Source organism: Mycosarcoma maydis, chromosome 1, assembly GCF_000328475.2.
Source record: "Mycosarcoma maydis chromosome 1, whole genome shotgun sequence".
Classification (NCBI taxonomy): domain Eukaryota; kingdom Fungi; phylum Basidiomycota; class Ustilaginomycetes; order Ustilaginales; genus Mycosarcoma; species Mycosarcoma maydis.
Genome location: NC_026478.1, coordinates 1,566,243 through 1,589,211, shown reverse-complemented (window position 1 = coordinate 1,589,211; position 22,969 = coordinate 1,566,243). Strand labels below are relative to the sequence as shown.

Below are 22,969 nucleotides of genomic sequence, written 5' to 3'. Positions count from 1 at the left end.
CCCCCCCCCCCCCCCCCTTCACACACTCCTTCACCTCTCGAATCAGCACAGGACTTGGAATACTGACAAAACTTCCTCCATCTTTCCTCTTTTCTACTCGAACAGCAAACGACATGAACTCTTGCTCGTACTACCTCGAGCAGCTCAAAGCTTGCCAGGCTGCCGCTCGTCCTTACTAAGCCCTGTGCCAAGCCATGTAATCCCACTCTCATCGCTTTTCGAGCATCACTTCTAGATCAGAATCAAATTTAGTCACCATTCAGCATCACAGGACAAGGCGCTTGCCGTCTGCAGAAGATCACTCGATTTGGTGAGATGCACGAGGAGCAACGGGTAAAATGAAATGTACAGTAGACGCATGAGTTTGAGATGCACTTGCAAAGAGGCGGACATGCTATGCGAGATTGTGGCGAGGACAAAGCCGAGATGCACGGGCGGCTAGTAAGCAGTGACGGCAAACGCGGTGTTGATCTAGAGGCCCGACAGAGAAAGCTGTCTGCTTAAGATTTGATAGCTGGACAAGAGGTGGAAGGTAGGCTAAGGATCATCTTGATCAAGACATCCAAAGCTGAAATTATCGTCCTCATGACGTGGTCCTGGATGTTGCTCGTCGCCATCCTCCTCATCTTCAGGCATTCCAAACAGACCAGCGTCGTCTTGGTCGCTGTCACAACCGTCTAGAGCCGCATCGTATTCAGGCGCTTGATCCAGGTGGCGCGCAAAGGGACCACCTGCACGCAAAGCGCTGGGTGGTGATATCGAGTGAGAGGCCGAACTCTTGCGCATCGAACGCGAACACGACGAGACGGATTTGCGGCCAAGTCTATGCGCTGCGCCACTAGGCACACCCAACGAAGGCCTTTCGCGTGGCGGCGGTACGCTCTTCAGTCTTTCACGCTCGCGCTCAGCAAGCAGAGCTGCAGACTGGATGGCCAGCGACTGCTCATATCCCATGGTTTGCACTTTGCGACCAGGATGATAGGCGCCGGATGACTGTGCGAGCTTCTTCTTGACGGCGACCGTGTCGCGCGACCAGCCAAAAGCTTCGGATGGCGGGCTAGTTCCGAGCTGGGATGCATCTTTGACCGATAGGCCAAGCAGGGCTGATTCGAGCTCGGCCTGTTTGGTGGGATTGTTTAGCTGTACTGACGAGATGCCGTCATTGACGTCACGCATGGCACGGTGGGAAAGAATTGCATCGCGGATGGCTTCGGTCTCGGAGCGAAGTCGGTCTTTAGTTGGACTCTGCGTGGCTTGGAGCGTCGAGAGAATGCGCTCGTTGCGATCGAGCCGCTGCTCGAGCTCGAATTCCGAGCAGAGATGGATGGGCTTCTGCACGGCAGCCGAGTTGCGCGACGTCCTTGGGATGAATGCTAGTGCAGCAGCAGCAGCAGCAGCTGTTCCACTTGAAGTGGACGAGAAACTGCCAAGTCCATCTTGTGCTGCGCTGGTGGTAATGAATGCGCTTGTTTGCAATAAAGGTGACGTGAGAGACGGGCGCAAGCTAGCTGTGATACTACAAAAGTCATGTGGAACTGGCGCTGAAGCTGTTGGTGAGTGGATCTCGGTCTTGACATGGCTCGTCAGGATGGGGCTTTCGACTTTGACGGGCGAATGTGGAGTAGCATGGAGGGAGGTATCGCCGCGCAAGGGCTGCTTGGAGCCGGTGGGTAGAAGTAGACCGTTCATGCAGATATCTTGATCAAGTAAGCTGGTGTGTAGCTCGACCAGATATGTAGAGCAGGGGAGGTGTGAGTCAACCTCTTGTCCAGCAGCATGTTCCGAGGGCGACTAAGCGAGATTGAAATGTCTCCACGAGAGCTGCTCGGTTACAACCCAGACAGGTGCTCGAAAAGCAACGCAGAGATCCGAAAAACTGGTTGGCAAAAGTGCTTGCCGATGAGATTGCGTTGCGACGTGGGAGGATAGGAGCAATGCTCGATGTCAACGATGTTAGAACTTGCTGGGTGAGAATCCTGAGTGCACCAAAGACAAGCGGAAATAGAACGTATCTACGAATGGTGAGTGCTTGAACAGAGAGCGGCGATGCTGCCCAAAAGGGTCCTACTCAATTATATCCCTTTAGTGTGGTCGTGGCGTGGGCGAAGCGATTGACAGTCGGTTGGTCCGAAAGGTGTGTGTGGTTGTGGAGAGGCGGCAAGGTACAAAAATCCGTCGAAACCTAAAAGGTCAAAGTCCGAAGTCAAAAGTCACGAGTCGTAAGTCTGCGTGGTTGCGTGGTTGCGTGGTTGCGTGGTGTGTGGTGCGTGGTGGCGCTTGGTGCTTGTGAGATTCGGTTGCAAACTATCTTTTACCCCACACAGCAGCAGCAGGCTGCTGCTGCTTGCTGCATCACTTCGACAGTCGACCACAGCCCACCAATTGACTCGGCTTCGTCCCGGCGCAAAAGTATTGGTTCCCACCGAATCACGAATTGGAAACGCTAGACTGGAGTCTAAGGACAAAGCGGTCAGAACACGCTCTAAACGCTGGAAATCGTCTCGTTTCGAGGTGTAAGTTAGTCGGTGAATCCTTGAACCTTTTTCGACCCAGCTTTTGGATTTCATCCTGATTTTCTTTCATCATTCTCGGATTCGTGAGTTCATGGAATTCAAATCGTAGTGCTGCGCGCATGGATTCACGAACAAGGATCGCTTAACTAAGTTACGTTAACTTATTAAGGATTTCGTCTTTCAGGGTCTTGACATGCTGCGCCGAGCACGGACCACAGCATTTACTGGCCAACGCTCGTGTCTGGTTTCGTGCAGATGAGAACATCGCCGATCATGAACCAGGGTGGCTAAGTGGCATCAATCATCTCTTTCAACAGAACAGGGTGTCGTATTAAATCGGCACGCCAAGTCTGCATCGACGATAAAACCAATGTGGAAAGGCAAATGCCAGCAGCGAGACTGGGGGCAGCGCAGCACGTTGAAACACTGACTCGTTCGTGGATCCAACGTGACGCACACCTGCATAGCGTTACGTGCATCGCTTACACGCGTAGCACTACTACTAAATCGACTGGATCGGTCACGCCTCGAGGCTCGACACCTTGGCCCGTTCAAGCCGCGAGGTGTAGTTGACATGGCCTACGATCTGGATTTTCGAAGGGAATCCAATCGATATGGAACACGCAAAGCATTCGTGATTCGTGTTTCGTTCTTCACCCTCTTGGCTTTGATCAGCACGCAGGTCCATCATTCATGATTCGACCGCAAAGAGAGTTAGTTGCCCGCTCTGAGCCCCTTCGCCAGCTTTCGTGCTTTTCGCAGCAGCATCTCACCACTCATGCAGAATGCTAGGTGGCCGCTGCAGTCGGGTCCTACTGGCTATCGTTTTGTATCCGCCTTTTGTTACAGTTCTGTGAGACGTGCGGCGTGAAAAGAGCTGCCGAAAAGCAGGGTGCATCACAGTGTCCACGTTGAAAGGGGAGCGTGGCCAGCTTGGCGGCTACTAATCGTGACTGTGGGATGCCACCACGAATTTCGTCGCGTTCGGGTTGGCCTGCGAGGTTGCTGACCAGAGATGATCGTCTCCGTCGTGCGTCTCACGTCTCTGCCGAAAGAAATATTAATAAATGGGCGATAATCCAACAATTTCGTACCATCATTCACGATTTTGTTTCGAGAGTCATCAGTACAGTACAGTACCAGTACCGAGTACAGTATAACTAGTCACAAGTACAATAATACAGCACTCATGGCTCGTGACTGTACTGTCGTGATTCACGCAAAATCTCAACTTGGACACGAATCTCGACGCAACTCCGCTCTGCAGCCAAGGTCGCAAGGTCTCACTCGGATCCCACCCACAGTCGCGTCCTCCAGGCTTGAGTTTCGCTAGCGCGGCAGAGATGGCAGAGCTCTGAAAGCAAATTACGAATCAGCAGCTCAGCCACGAGCGTGCGGATCGTGTCGCTCTGCTCTCATTCGCTCGTTGCGCCTCCGCCGCTCGGCTGCAGCTACACCCCCTTCGATTGGCAAGTCCCAAATCAATTCCAATTCCAAATCCAGTTTGAGTTCGAGTTCCATTCAATATAGTCACGAACCAGTGTTGCAATTCCAATCGTGAATCGTGAATTCTGAATTCCAGCAGCAGCGTCCGAAGCCAGGTTCCTTTATAAACGCAGTCTGATACTTGCAACAGCCTTCTCACTCCTTCCCCCTTTGCATTCTGTCAAGCTGCGATTCACGATCCATCGTCGACCCATCGGGCTTGTCCCACAACACCCTTCAAGCAAAAAGGCCTGGTTCCCATCCACGACGTACCCGTCTCTCGACGCCACTTTGCATCTTTGCACCATCGACGATCTTGTCCCCCTGTGTCTGCTTTGGATTTGGCTCCTTACGTTCATCGTGCCCATCCTATCTGGTGTTTTGGTCACCTGTGCGCACATTCGACGCAACCGGTCCACGCTCTCGATCTTCCTGGCAGGTCTCCACCTTGACCACTTGCTTTCGGTGGCACACAGCTCGATGGTGCGCTGACTGACCTCGACCGTCGTCAGTTGTCATTACTGCGGTGACGCGGCTACCATTGGCTGCTCCCGAATCAATTTTGCGGCACGTAGTGCAAGTCTCACAGGGACAGTGTTGCGGATACGCTTCTCAAAATACAACCGCGGCGCCGCTCGGGCTTCCATGTCATTGTGTCGCTCGACATTGATCCGAGCCAACTCTGCGACCCAATCCGACTCGCTCCTCGTGTCACCACCAACCTTTTCTCGCCTCACACGTCGCCTCACGCTCTTCATGCCTTTTCATTACCACGTCGTTCCCGACCGCCTCTTCTACCCTTCCTCTGTCACTCCATCGTCTCGTCAGGCTACCTAGGCTGCCTCGGCTGAAGCAACACCACCTACACTCGTCGAGCACGTGTGACAGCCTGGCGCCGTGTGGCTGCCGCTGCGCTCGCAATCATGGAGGACCTCTCCGCAGACGATGATATCCTCTCCGATATCTTGCTCGACAACCTCGAATTCGAGCCTGCCATCTCCACACACAAGATGAATCCACACTACAGAGGTCATCGCTTCGATCGCAATGCCGTCAGTCTCATCGTCAGGAAGCGTGTCGTTGTCGAGCGCGACATCACAGCCGCCATCGAGGATCTCACCAAACTCGGCATCATCCACAAATATCTCAGTAATAAAACCCAGCGTCAGATCTCCAGCTTCCACGCTCACGCACGACGTTATCTTGAAAGCTACCTCCCAGAGAGTGGCGTCGAATTCGCTCTCACCACACGCTATAAACGTGTCATGATGGAAAAGGCCGGCACACCGCCTGGCGCAGACGCAGAGGCTTCCACTTCCGCAGTCAAGCTTGAAGACACGCCCTCTTCTCCCGCTAAGGACGCCCTCGAAGACAGAGGCAAGGCTCGCACAAAAGCCAGGTCGTCGCTCGATCGTGCCGCCACTAGCATCGGCGCTGCACCAGCCGCTTCCGAAAAGGCAGATCTTTGCGTCCTCGCCATGCGTACCTTCAAACCCGGCGAGCTCATCCACTTTTGCAAGGGTGGCTTAAAAGACCTCACAAAGAGCGAAGATGACGCGCTACGCGAGGAAGCCACCGCCTCGCGCGAGAAACGCAAAGACTCCGAGTACAAAGGCGTACTTGGCCCAGGACGCGACTTCTCTGTCATCAGATCCGCCAGAAAGGGCTGCAGCCAGCTGCTGCTCGGCCCAGCCAGATTCGTCAATCACGATTGCAATCCAAACACCGAATTCTACCGCATGGGCGCAACCATGGTCTTCAAAGTCATCCGGCCCATCCACCGTAACGAGGAAATCACCACTTTTTACGGCGAAAACTACTTTGAATGGGGCAACGCAGAATGCATGTGCGCAACTTGCGAGTCCCGCGGCACAGGCGCCTTTTCGGATCCATCAGTGCCTCCACCCATCGAGCCCAGCGAGCTTTCCGACCGTGTCGAGGTCAAGATAGAGGAAGCTGCATCCACAGGCACACCAGCCGAGTCCAACGGTCGGCGCCAATCACGCCGTTCAAGTCGGCAAGCCGGTGCATCATCAGCTCTTCCATCGCCGTCTCCAACACCATCCTTGACACCCTCCCTCAACACAGCTCTCGGCGACGATGCTGCCAAGGACAAAAAGTCCAGACGCGATTACCTCGCAGATCTCAAATTAGCAGAGCATGGTCCTTCGGACGACCGTTCGGATCCATGGGCAGAAGGAGCCGGTCCCAAGTGCCGGTGTCTCACGTGCGGTGCCACATTCTGGGCCCCAGAGAAGTGGTGGACTCCAGACGAGTGCTCACGCTGCGAGCGTCACTACAAGATCTTCAAAGCCGACTGGCCAGGTCGCGTTCCCACCGAGGGCTCCCTGCAGAGGAAAGCTGGTGTCAAGCGAAAGACTAGCTCGGAGATGATCTCCGACCATCTCGCCAGCACCATTACGCCTGCGCGAAACGGCAAAGAGCGCTCCTTGACCCCAACAGAGCTCAAGACTAACGCCACACCGAAAGTCCAGAAGAGATCGCGGTCCAGTAAATCTGTCGCTGATACTACCACCTCTGGCGCAAGCGCCAAGACGCCGCCCGCAAAATCTACAATTGCCACTGCAACCGCCAAGGTTGTCAAAGTCACAGCCACAACCACATCAGCGCCTGCAAGTTCTGGAAAGCCTCCTGTTCGTCCTGCCAAAGCTAACGAAGCAAAGAGCAGAAAACAAGAGCGGCAAGACGAAGCGGCGATCGCTCAGACCCTCGCTACTCCACCCGCTAAAGCGGCACCCAAGTCGGAAAGCACCTACAACCTTGATTCTGACGGTTCGGATCTCACACCGGAGCCCGAATCCGAACAGGGTGATACTCAAAAGCCAGAAGAGGAGGAAGAAGACGAAGACCACGGACCTCGACCCGTCTCTGCTGCCGGTCGATCGCAGCCTGTGAACACGGATCGTTCGTCGTCGTCCAGTTCCAGTCCCGGACCACCCGGTCCCAAGATGCTCGGCAAAAACGCAAAGACCGACGTCTTGGCTCAGTACTGGGGAGCCGCCGAGGGTGACCGCCGTGCACGCAGAAAAGCGCCTGTCAATCCCGGTCCGACCTTGCTGGCCGCCCGGCGCTCTTCTCAAGATGTTACCCACAAGCCCACAGAGCGTCGCTCAAGCTTCCGTGAGGCGAGCACCGATGAGCAAGGCGTTCCGAAGCTCAAGCGACGGCTCGTCGCGGAATCTGCGTCTGACGCCGAAGACGCATCACCGCATCCCCCAACTGCTCCTCGCTCAAATCCCGCGGCAGCAGCTTACAAGCACCGCAAAACGTCGAGCATGAACGACGCTTCGTTTGTGCAGATACGAGCCAAATCAGAGATGCGACCATCGCCAGATCGACTTACGCCCTCCTTCACTACCAGCGCGGTCTCACCAGCCCAACCCGCCAAACTAGCTGCATCAGCGTCAGCGCTGCCACCAAAAGCCTCGGCGGGCAACCTGCCCGGTTTGGCCACCTCGGGGGTTGAGCGTACGTCCGAGTCCAATCTAGCTCTTTTCTGGTCAGCAGGGGTAGGAGGTACGAGGAACCGACGTCAGGCGCAGAGAGAGCCCCAAACGGTGCTTGTCCCGACGGTTCCGTCAAAGCGATCGAGAAATGCGTCCGAGTCGAGTCGAAGCCGCACGCCCGAAGTGAAGAAGCCACGTGGCGCAATCAGACCTAACACCGGCAATGGAGATGACGAAGGCAGCGGTAGGGACCAAAGCGTGCGATCTCGCTCTTTGGCCGCGTCGGACGATGGATCATTGGAGACGAGCCGGGAGAACAGCGATGTTGACGACGACCATCCACAAAGTGGCGATGCGCCTGTCAGGCCCTACATGTTTTCAGCAATCAGCAAAGCGTCGCAGTCGAATGGAGCTGTCGATGTTGGAGGCGTGTTGGAGTTGAAAGGACCGCTCTTGCCATCTGCACCGCTCTTTCGACCACCTGGTTTGATCCGGCCCGACCTCGCGGCAGCAGCGGCGCGTTCCAACTCACCACTCGCTGGACCTCCACGTGGTACGCCTGGGCAGCCGATGCGCAAGAACCTTCGCTGGGGCAGCGGCAAGTCTTCAATGAGCCGTGCGCTGGGCCCGAATGGAAGCCCTCTGGGACGTCCCCCTGCCAGTGTTAACGGAAGTCCTGTAAGCGTGTCAGCGCAGCGATCTGCCGAGGATGTCAAACCTCAGCTGCATCGTACGACCGGCTCGCCTCAGATGAGACCGGGACCACTCGCACTTGCTAACCAGCTGCAGCCATCCCCAAACCGCTCAGACGCATCAGCGCTCGAGCGCAGCGTTGACCAAGCTGGTGCAGGCCGCGAGCCGAGTCAGGTGCAGGCGGCTGCTGCGCTTGCGCAAACGGTATTGGCTCAGCCGCTTGAGCCGGTGAAAGCGGAGGCGGTGACGGCGAGTTTGTCGAGCGTTGCAACGCCAGACACGGAGGCGACGTCGAGGATTGCGGTTCAAGCACCCACTCTGGTGAATGACTTGGCGACCGACGCGACAGTTAGCGACAAGGCGGCGTCAACGACAACTGTTGATGCGCACGCCGTACTTGCTGCGCCTGCGGCAGCAGTCGATCAAAAGTCAACGGTCAATGTGGCGGCTCACGACGTATGCTCGAACCTGGACGCGCCCGAGTCTCAACACCGGCGCACATCAGCGCGTGCACGCAAACCTCCCGAAATGGCTGCTGGTCAGATCCAATACAAGGGCAGTCTGGTTAAACTCGCGGCTCAGAGGGCGAAAGGCGCACAGTCTCGGCTCTCGCCTCGCACGCTCTCGCCGGACGTCGCGCTTTCGTCTGCGAACTCTCACACTTCAACTCGACCGCCTCCAGACGCTGCTCCGGACACGCTCCACACGCTACATACGGATAAGCTCGACAACTCCATTAGCAGCTCGGTGCACATCGCGCCAGATAAGCACGCTCTCGTCGCGACCTCTGCTACAGCGACGCCGATGGACGTTGACAAATTTTAAGCCATGGCTCCTGGGGAGGGGGGTTTCTTTATATATATATATATATCTGTATTTCTACTTTCTTCATGGATGGCTTGGTGCGTGCGTCGCGCGTGCTGTGTGAAGGAGACAGGAGACGTTCTCGAACCAATGCTGCAGTGAGGTGGGAGAGAGTTAAGAGTGTGACGAGTCTGGTGGGTGAGGTTGGTGTGGGGCAGGTTGGTAGGCGTCGGTGTGGAGGTGGGTGTTCGAGGTGGAGAGGGAGTCGAGGAGGTGTGTGAGGTCGAGGATGAGTGCGTCGATGCGCGATTGGAGGGTGGAGAGATGCGAGATTTGCGACTCGAGTGCGACCGGGTCGAGACTGGTGCGTTGTGGCGGGGTGTTGGTTGGCAGCCAGGGGCGTGGCGCGGCAAGCGCGTGTGGCAAGCTGACGGCATGCGTAGAGTGAAACTCGGGGATTGCGTCTGGATCGAATAGCGGAATCAACGATATCGCAGCTTGGTCACTGCCGCCTTTGTCAGCACTGCCAATGCCGGTATGCGACGTAGAGGCGCTGGCTTGTATAGAGCCAGTGCGCGGTGCCGTGGCGCCATACCGTCTGAGCGTCGCTTGGCGGATAGCTTGGCGCGGATCGATCGGCTCGACTGTGGCGTCGTCCGTATCTTGTGCATCCGCATCCTGCTCTGTGTCCTGCTCGGTGCGCACTGGCTCAGCTCGTTCCTTCCCTTTGCCTTTACGTTGAACGTCCCCGAGCGGCGCTGTTGTGTGCTCGCCATTTCTCTCCGAACCGCCCCTCCGGCTGCTCCCATACAACGTCGATGGCGGCGGCGGCATCCACAGTCCTCCGCCCATCTCGCCCATTACCTCACAACCCAAAGAAGCATTGCCTCCAGCATAACCACTACTGTCGTTCGCTCCGAACCCGAACCCAGTCGATCCACCAGCAAACACACGTGGCGCAGCGTAGCCGCTTCGACTCGTCGTCCTGCGCTGTCTGCTCGAGCTCGACTGTCGCGCTGACCCGTTGCCCTCTTTGCGCACCTTGCGCAAGTCCGACTGGAGTCGGTGCAAGAACCCTTGCAATCTGGTGTCGAACGCTTGCTCTTCTGGTGAGCTCACATCGCGCTCTAATCCGCTAGCAGGTTGCGATGCTGCATTGTTGTTTCCAGAACCATCTGCTGCTACTGCCGCATGCTGTGGATGCTGTGGATGCTGTGGTGCTGGCTGTGTGGGCGGTGCTTGCTGTTGCTGTTGTGGAGGCGCAGGTGGCTCAGTTTGGTCGTCCAAGATCATCCTTCGACACGTAGGACAGCTCTGTTGACGCTCTAGCCACGAACGAAGACAGCGAAAGTGGAAGATGTGACCACAGGCTAGCTTCTTGGGTGTAACATTGGTCACTGTTGGCGTCGTTCCTGCTGCAGTAGCTGGCGGCGTCGATGGAGTCGCACTACCATCACCTACGGCACTGGAATCTGCGTCATCTCCTATTGCCACCATATCCTCTCTGCAAATGATGCAAGTTCCATCGGTAGCCCTCAAATCCGCTGCGCTGGCATTCGGGTATTTGGTCTCCATCTTCTTGACTGCCTGCCTGTACCTGATCAACGCCGTGACCTTGATCGTACAGCTCCTGCCCGTACTGTATAGATCATGGATCAGCGACAAGGGAATGCCGTACATCCGCGTCAATAAGACGAAAAAGTATGCATGCGTGCAGAGCCTCACCACATCGTGTGCTAGGTCGACATACAGCACATAGAGCGATTTGGCTTCCCACGGTTCCTCGCTCGCCATGTCGATGCAGTTGAGGATGTACTGCGCGATTGTGTTGCACAGCAGAGCGGTCAAAATGATGAATTCCGAGGTGAAGAGCACCATCATGCCGATCTTGATTTTCTTGACGATCAGCATTTGCAACGAAAAGCCGACGAGAAGCAGATCTGCCAGCAGGAGTGTGATGAGGATCGATACCATGCGTGCGTGGAAGATGCGCGGGACCGAGGGACTTTGCATAATCGAAGCTACACGTTCTGCTGAAAGCCAGTGGAATATCTTGAGGAAGAGAAGCAGGCCGAAGAGGATGACGAACGAGACGCTGAAGTCGTCTCGAAAGATGGAAACGGCGAGAAGCGTGCCAACCAGGCTGTACCATGACCGCTCGCAGACCAGTTCGACCTCACTGCGCCGCAATGGGCCAAAGTAGATCAATTGAAGAATGCGGCCCGAGATGAGAGCTACGACAAAGAGAAAGTTGAGCAGTACGAGAAGGCAACCGTTGGATCGACCGAGGAACACGACGGCTGCATAGAAATTGCTCCGCTCAGTGAAGGCGATTGCGACCGTCGAGATGGCGGCGAGCGTCGAGATGATGCTGTAGGCGTAGATCCTAGGCCGAGTGGCCCAGGAGATGAAAGTGTTCGGTGGCATCTTTGTCAAAACGTTTGAGGATCAGCTGTACGCGCAGATCGACGTAGTAAAGAAAACCTTCCGCCTGACGCTGGTTGAACAGTTTAGTGCCTTTGATCAGGCACGTTGGGTAGAAAGTGGCATGTAAGGCGTAGTGAGCACTCGTTCTTGTCGAGCAGTGGTGCAGGGATACTAGCTCGGCGCTATCTGCATTTGTGCCTGCACGAGATGATCGAGCAACCTGACGTGTGTGTGGTGGACTGCGGGAGAGAGATTTGCGCAAGACGGTAGGGTGTTGGTCTGTGAGCTGCCTGTGACACAGCGTGCAGACTCCAGCTCACGCAGACGTGGTGCCAAAGTGAACTAGCTTCTCGTGCGAATTTCCGAAATGTGGAGAGAATCACGAATAGTTTTTGGCCCGACTCCCGACGACATGTCGAAAAATTCGTTGACACTTGCTCACCATACTCAGATGCCTGTCACTAGCCTTGATAGCCGCCTCCATCTGCCATTCGGTCAATCTCGGGTCAAGATGTCGTCCCAACACAAACTATCTAAAGTGAGCTCTCATCTCGTTTCAGAATCCGATGCGATAGAATGAGACACTAACGCCAGCCGCTTCCTCAAATCGAATCGAAACAGTTCAAAAGTGCCGTAGCAGCCTCATCCTCGTCTTCATCCTCCGGCTCTCGAGTATCCTCACCCAAAGCTGCCATACGTTCATCCAGCACAACGTCCACGAACATCTCACAGGCTAATACGCTCCAAGCATTGCATCAAGAACAACTTGCCCGAATCGGCTGCATTACGCTCCCGAATCTAGCGTGTGCGCATTCGCGCCGATTCATCCACCTTGCACGTTTACAGGCGCAGGGACCGGACGCCATGTGGTCAACGCAGAGGGTGCAAGCAGTACAGTACAGGCGCAGTCTGTGGGCTGAAGATGTCGAGCCTGAAGCAGAAGCAAGAGTGAAACACGACAGTGGACGCAGGATCGTACCGGACTTTTATCATAAGCACAACCCAAGATGTGCAAGATGTGCTCTTCCGCTCGTGCCCGGCTTGAACCAGCGCATGCTCAGCAACCCCTCTACAGAGACCAAGAAAAGGAACAAGAACATCCGCACCAGAAGCAACAAGCGCGTCTCGTGCTGCTCACTCTGTCATCACAAGACGTGGAGCTCCTAACCCCCTTCTCATCACAGCATCCAGATACCCACCCGCACATACCCGATCACGAATCCACGCTGCAACGATGCACAGCATCCAAGATCCTGTCATCATCAAATTGTAATACATAAGCTCGAATGATTAAGTGTAAAGAACGTGTGTTTTGAGTAAGAGAACGTGTCAATCGCTGTCAACTCCAGGAGTCCAGTTCTTCGGGACAAAGAACGATACCCTGATGCTGGCGTGATAGGCAAAGCGAGCGCGTGCAGAGAGTGTTGTGGTATATGCGTAAACGTGCAAGGGGGATGCTGATACAATAGTGGCTAAAAAGGAAGATGAGACCAGGCATTGGAACCAGAACCACGAGGCTGTCGCGATTCGAAACGTCAGAGAAGATCGATAAAGTTTGGTATACGAAAGGTTCGCAACGCACCAGGCACGCAACCTGAGCCTGAGATGTTGCAATCTAGTACACAGTGCCGCCTGATGGCGATCTAGATGGACTGATTAGGCCGACAAGCGAGAGCAGTGCGTCCAAGACGGGTCCTACGTACTGGTCTACAAAGTTACTGCCAATCACTGCGTTTGGGTATCTGCCATCGTAGTAGTAGGTCTGGCTCGCACCAGGGAGGTGATTGAGCTTTCTGAACTCGTCAGCGTCGAGAGTGTGGTGGCTTATATGATAGATGTCACGAGAGGTATTGAGCGCCAAGCCAAACGTCAGACCGATCGCAATGAGCAAGATGATGACAGAGGCGGTCCTGGCGGTCAGCGCGGTGTAGAGAGAGCCGAGATTGGTGTGCAGAGGCTTTGATGCGAAGCTTGTGTCGACGTCGGCGGGCAATCCGGTGGACGCTTCTTCGGCCAGTATCGCCAAAAGAGGCTCTTGGATGAATTCGGTCTGTATTGACTGCGTGGCCATCTCAACCGACCTGCGAGCCTTGCCTACGCGTCTTCGTCGGCGTTGGATGACGGTCTCGATGTAGTCGTCGACGTTGCTTGAGTCAGCGTCCTTGTCCTCGACCGAGGTCTCTTCTCCCGAGCTGTGTGCATCGAGCTCCATGCTTCGCGCAAGTTCGTTGCCAAGACGTCTGGTCATGGTGGCAGGGTTGCTGTGTTGCTGCGACGATGCATCTTTGCTGTGCAGACTGGTGAGTCGGCGCACTTCGTCGAGTTCCATTTCGAGTTTATCGACACTGCTGCGCAGCTCCTCCGCCTCGTCCTTGTAACCCTGCAGCTTTGTAGTTTCAGCTCTGACCTTTTCCAGCTCTTGGCGAAGCTGGTTTTGAGCGTGTTCGGCGGCAATTTTGGCCTGCTCACACTCGAGAAGATATTCGGAAAGCTCTTTGGCTTCCTTCATACGACGGTCAAGATCCGCCTTGGCCTTGATGAGCTGGCTCGACTCTTCCTCGAGGTCTCTGCGCAGCTTGATGTTGGTCTTTTCAGCGCCTTCGACCTGGATGTTGAGCGCGGTCAATTGCGACTCGTATGCATTGTTTTGCTCCTGCAGCTCAAAGTGCTTAGTGCGTAGGTCTTTGTCTTCGCGACGGAGGGCTTGGATCTGCTTGTTGAATTCTTCGAGTTTGGCCTGTTCTTCGAGCATCAGCTCTTCGTACTGCTCTTGAGACGTGGTGAGTTTGTGCTCGAGCGCATTGACACGTCTCTCCTTATCTGACAGAGTGAGTTGAAGAGCATCGTTCTTGTCTCTCTCCATGCGTAGATCTTCTTTGAGATTGAGAATGACAGCAGCTTCGGCGCTGAGCTCTCGGGCACTGTCCCGGCTATCTTCAGCGCCTCTGATGAGATAGTCGTCGTCCTGACTTAGATCGGCTAGGTCTTCGGAAGGAGCGATCGGCGTCGAGTCGTTTCCAGTGCTGTGTGATACTTCTCGATCGAAGAAAGACGGAGTGTGGGGATGGACGTCATCCGAAGCGACCGAGCGTGCGCTGGACTCCAATGCGTGAATGAGGTTGACGAGCATATTGGAGGAGATGGGTGCTTGTGGGTTCTCTGCTACAAAGACCTCGAGTTGGCTGAACACTTTTGGATCGATCAAAGGATGGGCCCTTTGCCTTTCAAACTCGGCTAGAATGGCTGGCAGGTCTCGACAAAGCAGGGTGGGTTCGGTTGAATGGTCTGCTGCTTCTTTCTCGTCCTGTTTGGTCTGAAAGTCTGGCAAGAACTTGTCGAAGAGAGCTTCGACTTCTTGCCTAAGCTCATCGAGTCTGCTTGAGTCGTCGGAAGCAGCAGAGAGGCGCTGTTTGAGAAGCACAGCATTGGAGAGGTGACTGCAATCTGACTTGTGCTCGATTGAGGCGTCGCTGCGGGGGGCTAGAGACCCACCAAAGGAGGTGGCCGGTGTGTTGTCGATGTCTTGGTCGTCTTGTGAGGGCTGCTCATCGTCGAAGCCGGATGACTGCTCACTTGTGCTAGAGTCGGAAGGGCTGCGCGCATGGCGCGGCTTGAGCTTGACCGCTTCCATGAGCCCTTTTGGCGCAGACTGTGTAGTGTCGTCCAGGCGGCGCTGAGTTGCAACGTGAGCATCCGCCGAAGCAAAAGGAGAAGGGACCTTGTCCTGCTGAAAGTGCTCGGACAGCATGTGTGCGATTGACAGATGACGATGCCGCGGTATGAGAATAAGGTGTTTCGAATTCGATGCGATGGAAGCAAGCGTCACTTGAGCTTGATCTGGCTACTCGGCCGACGCCATACAAAGGTTGAGGGATGACGCAGAACAGGTAGCAACTAGAAAGAGAGAGCGGATCATGTGCCAGTTGCCTAATTTCGAGCTTGAAAAGGCGTAATGAAGCCGCGGTGCCGGTGCCGCTACCGGGCTGCAAGGACTGTTACCGCAGCGTGGGGTGTGAAAAGAGGCGGAGCTTTGTGCTCCAGTCGTTGCCACCAGATCTAGGAAAAAGGTGGTCACAATGGTAACGGATGAAGCATCGGCGAGTATGAAGAGGTGGGCAAGGTAAAAGCTGGAGAACGGATGAATCACGAATGGAGTCGTCCAGTTTGTGAGTCTAAGAGTCGATCAAGATGCGGAGAATGGGACTCGTGACTGTGGTAATTTATCACGTACATCCAGCATGTGGACTGCTCACGCTGCAACTTTTCTTTCTCTCGAGATGTCACACGCAAGCGAGTTGAGTGGAGTTGAATTCACAGTCGTGAGTTTCATGGTTGAACCCTTGCGGAGCGCGAAACCAAATCGACGCTCACTCACGACTCTGTGACTGTGACTCGTGACTGATTCACGATTCGTGATTGTTGTGATTTGCGCGGTTTGTGGTTCGTGATTCTTTGCGATCGTGGATGGAATTGCAATTTTGTTTCAACTGCGACTCGTAACTCAGGACTGACAGAAAGAACCCTTTCTTGACTTTTTTTTTCCCATCATCACGAATCTGCAGTTATGGGTCGTGAGTAGGATTGGCGCCCAAATTGCTGCCCAGATAACGGCGATGATCGCAGCTCAGCAGACTGTGTGTAGGGATGAGACGCACTGCGCCGCATTTGACCATCACGAATTCCACATTCTGCAGCGCTCATACTACGTCCAGCCTATTCGACCTGATAAAACAGGAGAGTCCGAAGGTGGCAAAGGAGTAATGAGCACAAAGCGGATTCGTGATTGGTTTCGGGTTGGGTTGTTGGCAACTTTGAAATGGTGACAACCGTCTGTGGTCATGGCCCATCTTACATCACACGTTAGAGTCTTGAGCGCCACTCACGACTCACGACTCGTGTGACTTGCTAATTTCGCAAAATTGTTGTGCCTAATTAGCTAACATTATAGAAAAGCGTGACCACACGGGCCACGCCATTACCCAACAGTCATGAGTCACGAGTCGTGAGTCGCTCTCAGAAGAAAGCATGACTATCTTTGGAAGTCCAACACCAGAGACCACAGAACCACTCGTGACTAAACCACAAAACCACAAAACCACGAACCCTGAACGCGCACGGATCGCCATCAATCGTGAATGGGAATCACGAATGGGGCGAGTGGCAGCCACAAGTAGTCGTGATTGAAGCTGCTTTATTCTCATACAGTTGCACCGCTTCTTCCGCGCTAAGCTTCGGAGCGTAGGATCCTTCCCTGGTCTATCCTAGCGCATCTAGTCGGAGCCATCGGGCTGTCAGATTAAGTCGTCGTCGTCGTTGTCGAAACGGGCAAGTTCAAGCTAGAATGGCACAGCTGCTCACTTCTGAGCTCACCGCGCTTGGTGCCGAGGCTCGACGGAAGCATCCTGATATCAAGCAGGCCACCGACAGCGCGCTGACGAGGCTCAGGTCTGATACAGATGTCTTCCTTGCCTCGCTGCGGAACGATGAGAGTCCACCGTTGGATCATCCTCTGCTCAAGCCCATCCTGTTGAGCTGCGAAACCAAATTGCCAAAGCTCATCTCGCTCGCCATGGCTCTCCTGCAGCGCATCCTCCTTCAGAGACTTGTTCCAGACAGCGGCGTGCCCATCATCGTCAAAACGCTCAACAAGCTCCTCACCCCACCCACCAGGAGCGACGTAGATGTTCAGCTCAAGATCCTCCAGATCGCATCAGCGCTCCTCTCATCTTACCCAAATCTGCACAATGCCGACCTCTCGAATACGCTCATGCTCGGATTCAAGCTTCATGAGGGAAGCAAGGTCGCCGTCGTCAGTTCCACGGCAGCCGCAACCCTGCGGCAGAGCGTCATGGCTGTATTCGACAAGGTCAAGGACGAAGACGCCGTGCTCGACGGCATCAAAGGAGGCGGAGAAGACGCTGCGGCTCTAGCACCCGTCGCGGCCATGTCGCTCGATCTTCCCCAAGGGGCCGTCACCCTCTTTCCATCATCACGCGATGCTTATCTTGTCTTCTCAGACCTCTGCTCTCTCGCCAATGCCGAACCCGCTACCTTTTTGTCGCTCGACTCGCTATCCAAAACCTTTTCACTCGAGCTCGTCGAAAGTGTTCTCTCCAATCATCAGCGCCTCTTCGCCTCTGCAGGCTCGGCAAATCGACAATCCATTTCTCATCCGGAGCTTCTCTATCTTCTTCGCTCCAAGGTCTGCCCTCTCCTCATCAAGAGTCTCAGCGAGCCCCCTGCTTTCCCCATTCACCTTCGGCTTATGCGTCTCCTCTTCCTCTTGCTGCGTCAATTCAGTTCCGATCTCGTTCTTGAAGTTGAGATCCTCCTTTCCATTCTTCTTCGCACCATCAACCCTTCAGCACAGGAACTCGCAGCGCACGGTGGCTCTCCATCTCTACTCTGGCAGCAGGTGCTGGCTCTCGAAGTGCTTCGCAGTCTATGTTCTGACGACGTATTTCTTCGCAACTTGTGGCTCTGGTATGACTCCGGTAGCACCGATACTAGCGCAAGCGAGCCTACCAAAGCCACCATACCAGTCTTTTCCAAGCTCGTCGAAACACTTCAAAACGTCCTCGTGCAAGGCGAGATCATGTTCGCTCAAGAGCCATCCATGCACAACACAACCGATGACTCTCAAGTCCCTCACAGTCCACGCAAAAGTCGCGTGCGGCCTTCCACGGACCGCAGTTTCTCAGGTCTCTACGAGGCTGCAGCTGGCGTTGCTAGCGCTGCAATGTCCGGAATGATTGGCTCCTCTGCCAACACTGGAACCGAAACCCTTTCCTCTACAAGCTCGCCTTCCATCCAGATTATCGATCAACTCGATAAGACGGAAGCTCCCGTAGTTGCGTCGCCAGCCCTACCCAAAACCTACCCACAGCTCCTGGCGCTCCAGTCTTGCCACCTCCTCACCCAGTCCATGGCACTGTACGCCCTTCCTCTGTACTCCAGGTTCGTCAACGCTCGCAACAAGCAATCTGCGCCAGCTCCACCAGCCATGCAAGACGCCGACATTGCTGCTCTCACCAATCCAGCAGAGCGTGATGGCCTTCGTCTCACAAAGGCCATGCTGAGGTCTTCGGCACTTCCGCTGAGCCAGGTCCTCGCCCAACATTTGCGCATCAAGTGCAACGATTCCATCTTTGAAGAAACGCTCTTGGCGCTAAGAAACCTCACCAATGTCACTGGCGCCCTTGACTTGGTACAGGAGCGTGATGTGGTTATCACCAGATTCATCACGCTGGCTGTCCCTGGCTGGGATGCGGGCGCTCCGTCTGTTATGCTGCACTCAACAAGTGATACAACATTATCCACTCGTAACTTGGCATGTCTCAAGGCGTACGTTCAGGTTGCGTACTATCTCTCTGGCGCACTCGGTCCTTTCTGGCATCCTGTTCTCAGCGGTCTTTGCACCGCTCAAGCTTCGCTCGTCTCGCTGAGTACATCGACTGGATCAAAAGATGAGACTGGCAAGGACGAAGATGCCGATACCAGCCGCAACGGCCGCGCCACACTCTCGACCTTGACGCATGCCTCAATGGTGTCGCTCGACACGCGATCAGGCCGAAGTCAGCTTCAGCTGCTCAACGTTGCGGATCTGCAGCCCAGTCGCTTGCAAGCACATATCCAAAACGTATTCGAGAACACCGCGTCGCTCGATGATAGCGCATTTGTACATTTTATCTCGTCACTCTGCCGTCTCAGTGGCGAAATGCTGCTGGCCGCACAGATGATTCCGAGATCAGCAGCAGCCAGCAACAGCGGACCCGCCTCTCCAAGAGCGTCCGAAATCAAAGGTCGTCCGTCCAGCAGCAGAGACGAGGCTGCAACAGCATTCTATCCGATCTCCTGCCTTGATCTGGTCGCATCGTTGAACACCACGCGGCTCTGTCGACTCCCGGCAGACCAAGGATGGCAAGCGGTCACTACTAACCTCATCGAGGCACTTTCCAGTCCCCGGCTTCCCCCAAACTGGCGTGCACAAGCTTCGCAAGCTTTGAACAAGATCGCTTTTGGCACCATGTCTGAGGCGGCAGAAAACCCAGATCATCACGAAAAATTGCGATTGCAGAAACAGGCTTTGCAAATTCTTTCCAATGCCGGCATCCTCGATGGACGCAGGGCAGCGCCTGTCGATGTGGAGCTCCGAACCTCGTCCGTCGAGCATCTGAACAAGATCCTTGAGACATTCGGACATTCGCTTGGCTGCGGATGGGAAACCATCTTTGACATTTGCTCCGCCACTTGCAAAGAGGACAAGAGGAATGCAGACACCGTCTTAGGGTCCTCTGCCCTGGTTCAGAAGGTCCAATTGACTCTAGTCAAGGCTGGCTTTTCGTGTCTGCAGCTGGTCTGCTCTGACTTCTTGTCAGCGTTGGATGCCGAGCAGATAGGGAGGTGCTGCGGCTGCCTCAACGATTTCGGAAGTCAGGATCTCGATGTCAACGTGGCGCTCACCGCTAACGGATGCCTATGGGGCGTCACAGCAGAGATGGCCGCTCGAGCCAAAACCAAGTCGACAGACCCCAATGCAGCCTACGTCGACACGGAGACGCAACCACTTTGGCTGTTACTCCTCCAATGCCTCTTGTCCATCTCTCAGAGTCCACGTGCAGAAGTGCGAAACGGCGCTATCTCAAACCTCTTCCGAGTGCTTCAACACTACGGCGACATGCTCACTCCCGCAGCGTGGCAGGAGATTGTCGATACTATTATTTTCCCGTTGATCAAAGTGTTGAGCGCATCAATTAAAGATCTCGAAAGCGGAGGCGGAGGCGAAGGTGGCAAAGCAGAAGAAGACCGAAAGGCACAACTGATGGGCATACTTCCAAGCGAGCTCAAGCAATGGCAGGAATCTGAAAGCCTAGCTTTTACCCAATTTGGCGAGGTGGTACGAGCGTACTTGCCAACCAAGCTGATTCACAGCAGCGCGTTCGAGGAAACATGGTCAAGATTGCTTGATCTGACCACGGCGACGTTCCTCAGCGGTCCAGCCGATCTCTCGCAGGCGGCTATGAAGTGTTTCACTTTCTCAGTGTCAACCAACGTAGATAGTGAAGTGCTGCCAGACGAACCGGCACGTGCCAGGGCACAGATGGCCTGGCGAACGGCCTGGAAGAGCTGGATCGCTATCGGTGAGCACGTCCGTCGAGCGACATCAAGACGGCCCGAGACACGAGAACTCAAGGCGGACAAGTGCACTGAAGGCGAAGCGGTGAACACTTTCCGTTTCACGCAAGCGAACCTTCTGGCATATATTCAAGCGTTTCCGCCCATACACCGCGTTCTGCAGGCCGACTTCGATCAGGCAAATGTTGAAGCGCTGCTCACAAGTCTCAAGGCTTGCGTCTCCTACCCTCACAGTCCCGATAACATGTCGGATCGAGCGAGTCTAACCAACGTTCAGGTGGCAGCTCGCGCCACAGCCAGATCTGTTGCGAATGTCAAGGGTGTCCCCGCGCTCATTTTATCTGACCTATCAGAGTGCATCTGCCTGGCTTTCTCGAATACGGAGCTAGATGCAAGCAAGGACAAGAAAGCTCCTACCTTTATTGCATTGTCACGTGCGAGCATCGAAGAGGCTTACAGCGTCTTTGTCAAGCACGAGGACGATATCAGCATATACGAGGGCGGCGCTTTCGAAAGCCTTCTGGCTGCGCTCATTGTACCGATCAAACTCAAGTACGAGTGTCAGGACAGCCCGGTCGCTAGTTGCAATTCGGAACGCAAGGCCGATGCTCGCCCTGTTTGGCAGCTCGCCACTCTGACATTATGTCGGATCCTGTCACTATGCTGCCCCAAGCTTCAGAAAAGGACGGAAGACGGCCGTCTCAGTCTAGAGACTGTCGAGATACTGTGGACTAAGATTATCGATGCCATCCAAGCCGCAGTGCTTGCAGACTCGTCGCTCGCCAGCACACTGCCTAAACACGTCAAGGATGCTGACGAGCTGTTCGGCCTCTTCGTGCTCAGTTCCATCGAGAAACACGTGCTTCCGTACTTAGGAGGGAGCGAGGTTCCGGATCACCTCATCGAGCGTGTTGGGCATACGTTGGTGCTCGGTTCCACACTATACACATTTGAGACGCAAACGAGCTCATACAGCGAAAGCGGGCGAGTGGATGACCCTAGCGAAACGACCAACGAACGTTACGCATACTGGTGCTTCGACTTGCTCTTTCTCGGATGCTCTGGTCACTTTGGCAAAGGTTCACGCAGCGCTTCACAAGACACGGATGCTCGTCGCAGAGTGGCCGTGATTCTGCTTCGACATCTGACGTCTCGTTGCGAAGAAACGCTGGTATCGTTTGCGCGCGACCTTGAAATTCGAGGCATGGTCCCAATGCAAAGAATCCGCCAGGAAGAGCTTAATTATGTTCTGAACAGGTATGTCGAGCTGCGTCTTTATCCGGCAACATATACCGGGTCGGCAACCAAACAGCTGGTCCCTCGCTCGTCCCAAGGCTGGCACGCATCGGAACGCGCACATCTTTTCGCTGCCTATCGTCATTTCTTGCTGCTTGTATCGTCGGCCAAGTCAACTGCTGGCACCTCGACGAGTACTGCGAGTATCGGCACGTCGCTACCACCCATTGTTCCAGCTGACAGCGCAGAAATGTCCAAGACGTTCAGCGACTTGGGGCTCGAGCTCGGCATTATTGGTGTCACCCGTGACGTGCTAGCCGCTAGCGAACGGGATGCGCGGTATGATGCTTCTGTGAAAGAGGCAAATGCAGGAGAGCTAGCTCTTAAGGCCATGGCGTTGGTGGGCGATGAGCTTGAGATTCCCTTGCTTCGGATGTGAGTGGGAGCGTCTCAACGCGCAAAGTGCGTCGTTACCGGTCGTCCGCATACGCCGCCCAGAATCAGTTCCCGCACACGATATACAACACTATACTACACTGGAAGCTCATCACGAAACTCGTCGACTGTGATTCGTGATTCTTGTTCTCTCACTAGTCGCTGGATGTTTCGCTGGCCAGCATATTTTCTTAACGTCAGAGTCAAAACGATCAGACAAAAACGGAGGTGTGTTCTCCTTGGGCTACATCATTTGTGCCGAGCCACTGATATGGGCTTTCCACAATTGGGCGTGGAACGAGACTTGGTCTAGCCGTTGCTGTGGCTGCCGCCGCCGCGGCTATCGCAGCAACGAGCGAATCTACCGATGTTGATGCCGTTGCCGAGTCCGAGAGCGTCCTGGCAGGTGTGAGTGGCCTCGTTGAAGGCGGTGGTTGAGTGCTCGCGAGTGGCCGCGCAGCAGTCTTTGGTGGTCCGGTACACGGCTGGACCTGTACCATTGCGGTTGGCGGTGCAGTAGGCTGTATGGCCGGCGTAAACCTCGGTGAAGAGGGTGCATGCTACGAAGAGAAGGAGAATGGTTGGTTGGAATTCGCGCATCGTGCAGATAGCAAGCAGATGGACGGAGAACAAGTGGTGACTGATGCAGGTATACTGGGTGGAAAGCGATAACCAGGGTATATATAGACGAGGGAAAGACAATCTCGTTGCTGCGAATAGGATCTCACTGTCATATCCTTTTGCGGTTAGTTCCGATGCCAAGGCTTGTGCAAG

The 22,969-nt window shown here is 54.9% G+C and overlaps 8 protein-coding genes across 8 annotated transcripts in view; 4 read left to right on the top strand and 4 right to left on the bottom strand.

The window, feature by feature from the left end:
• The window catches only part of UMAG_15006 (uncharacterized protein), a gene marked incomplete at both ends in the record, with an annotated part of 794 nt that extends 615 nt beyond the window's left edge, over positions 1–179 (top strand). The window contains one exon of the mRNA XM_011388549.1: positions 106–179. Within this exon, the coding sequence (XP_011386851.1) occupies positions 106–179 (74 nt within the window). The remainder of the gene's footprint in view (positions 1–105) is intronic.
• Positions 180–537: 358 nt separating this feature from the next.
• Positions 538–1,689, bottom strand: UMAG_00545 (uncharacterized protein; the record flags this gene model as incomplete). Its single annotated transcript, XM_011388078.1, has 1 exon — positions 538–1,689. One exon carries the CDS (start codon positions 1,687–1,689, stop codon positions 538–540), a length of 1,152 nt encoding a protein of 383 aa, XP_011386380.1.
• A 3,232-nt stretch (positions 1,690–4,921) lies between these two features.
• On the top strand, positions 4,922–8,983 carry UMAG_00543 (uncharacterized protein; the record flags this gene model as incomplete). The annotated part of the gene is made up of 1 exon (XM_011388077.1): positions 4,922–8,983. The coding sequence occupies one exon, from the start codon at positions 4,922–4,924 to the stop codon at positions 8,981–8,983; it is 4,062 nt and encodes a 1,353-aa protein (XP_011386379.1).
• Positions 8,984–9,136: 153 nt separating this feature from the next.
• Positions 9,137–11,389, bottom strand: UMAG_00542 (uncharacterized protein; the record flags this gene model as incomplete). The annotated part of the gene is made up of 1 exon (XM_011388076.1): positions 9,137–11,389. One exon carries the CDS (start codon positions 11,387–11,389, stop codon positions 9,137–9,139), a length of 2,253 nt encoding a protein of 750 aa, XP_011386378.1.
• Positions 11,390–11,900: 511 nt separating this feature from the next.
• On the top strand, positions 11,901–12,556 carry UMAG_11445 (uncharacterized protein; the record flags this gene model as incomplete). Its single annotated transcript, XM_011388470.1, has 2 exons — positions 11,901–11,927; positions 12,011–12,556. 2 exons carry the CDS (start codon positions 11,901–11,903, stop codon positions 12,554–12,556), a joined length of 573 nt encoding a protein of 190 aa, XP_011386772.1.
• Positions 12,557–13,004: 448 nt separating this feature from the next.
• Positions 13,005–15,137, bottom strand: UMAG_00540 (uncharacterized protein; the record flags this gene model as incomplete). The annotated part of the gene is made up of 1 exon (XM_011388075.1): positions 13,005–15,137. One exon carries the CDS (start codon positions 15,135–15,137, stop codon positions 13,005–13,007), a length of 2,133 nt encoding a protein of 710 aa, XP_011386377.1.
• Positions 15,138–16,730: 1,593 nt separating this feature from the next.
• On the top strand, positions 16,731–22,199 carry UMAG_00539 (uncharacterized protein; the record flags this gene model as incomplete). Its single annotated transcript, XM_011388074.1, has 1 exon — positions 16,731–22,199. One exon carries the CDS (start codon positions 16,731–16,733, stop codon positions 22,197–22,199), a length of 5,469 nt encoding a protein of 1,822 aa, XP_011386376.1.
• A 305-nt stretch (positions 22,200–22,504) lies between these two features.
• UMAG_11444 (uncharacterized protein) lies at positions 22,505–22,795 on the bottom strand (the record flags this gene model as incomplete). Its single annotated transcript, XM_011388469.1, has 1 exon — positions 22,505–22,795. The coding sequence occupies one exon, from the start codon at positions 22,793–22,795 to the stop codon at positions 22,505–22,507; it is 291 nt and encodes a 96-aa protein (XP_011386771.1).
• Between the last annotated feature and the right edge of the window lie 174 nt (positions 22,796–22,969).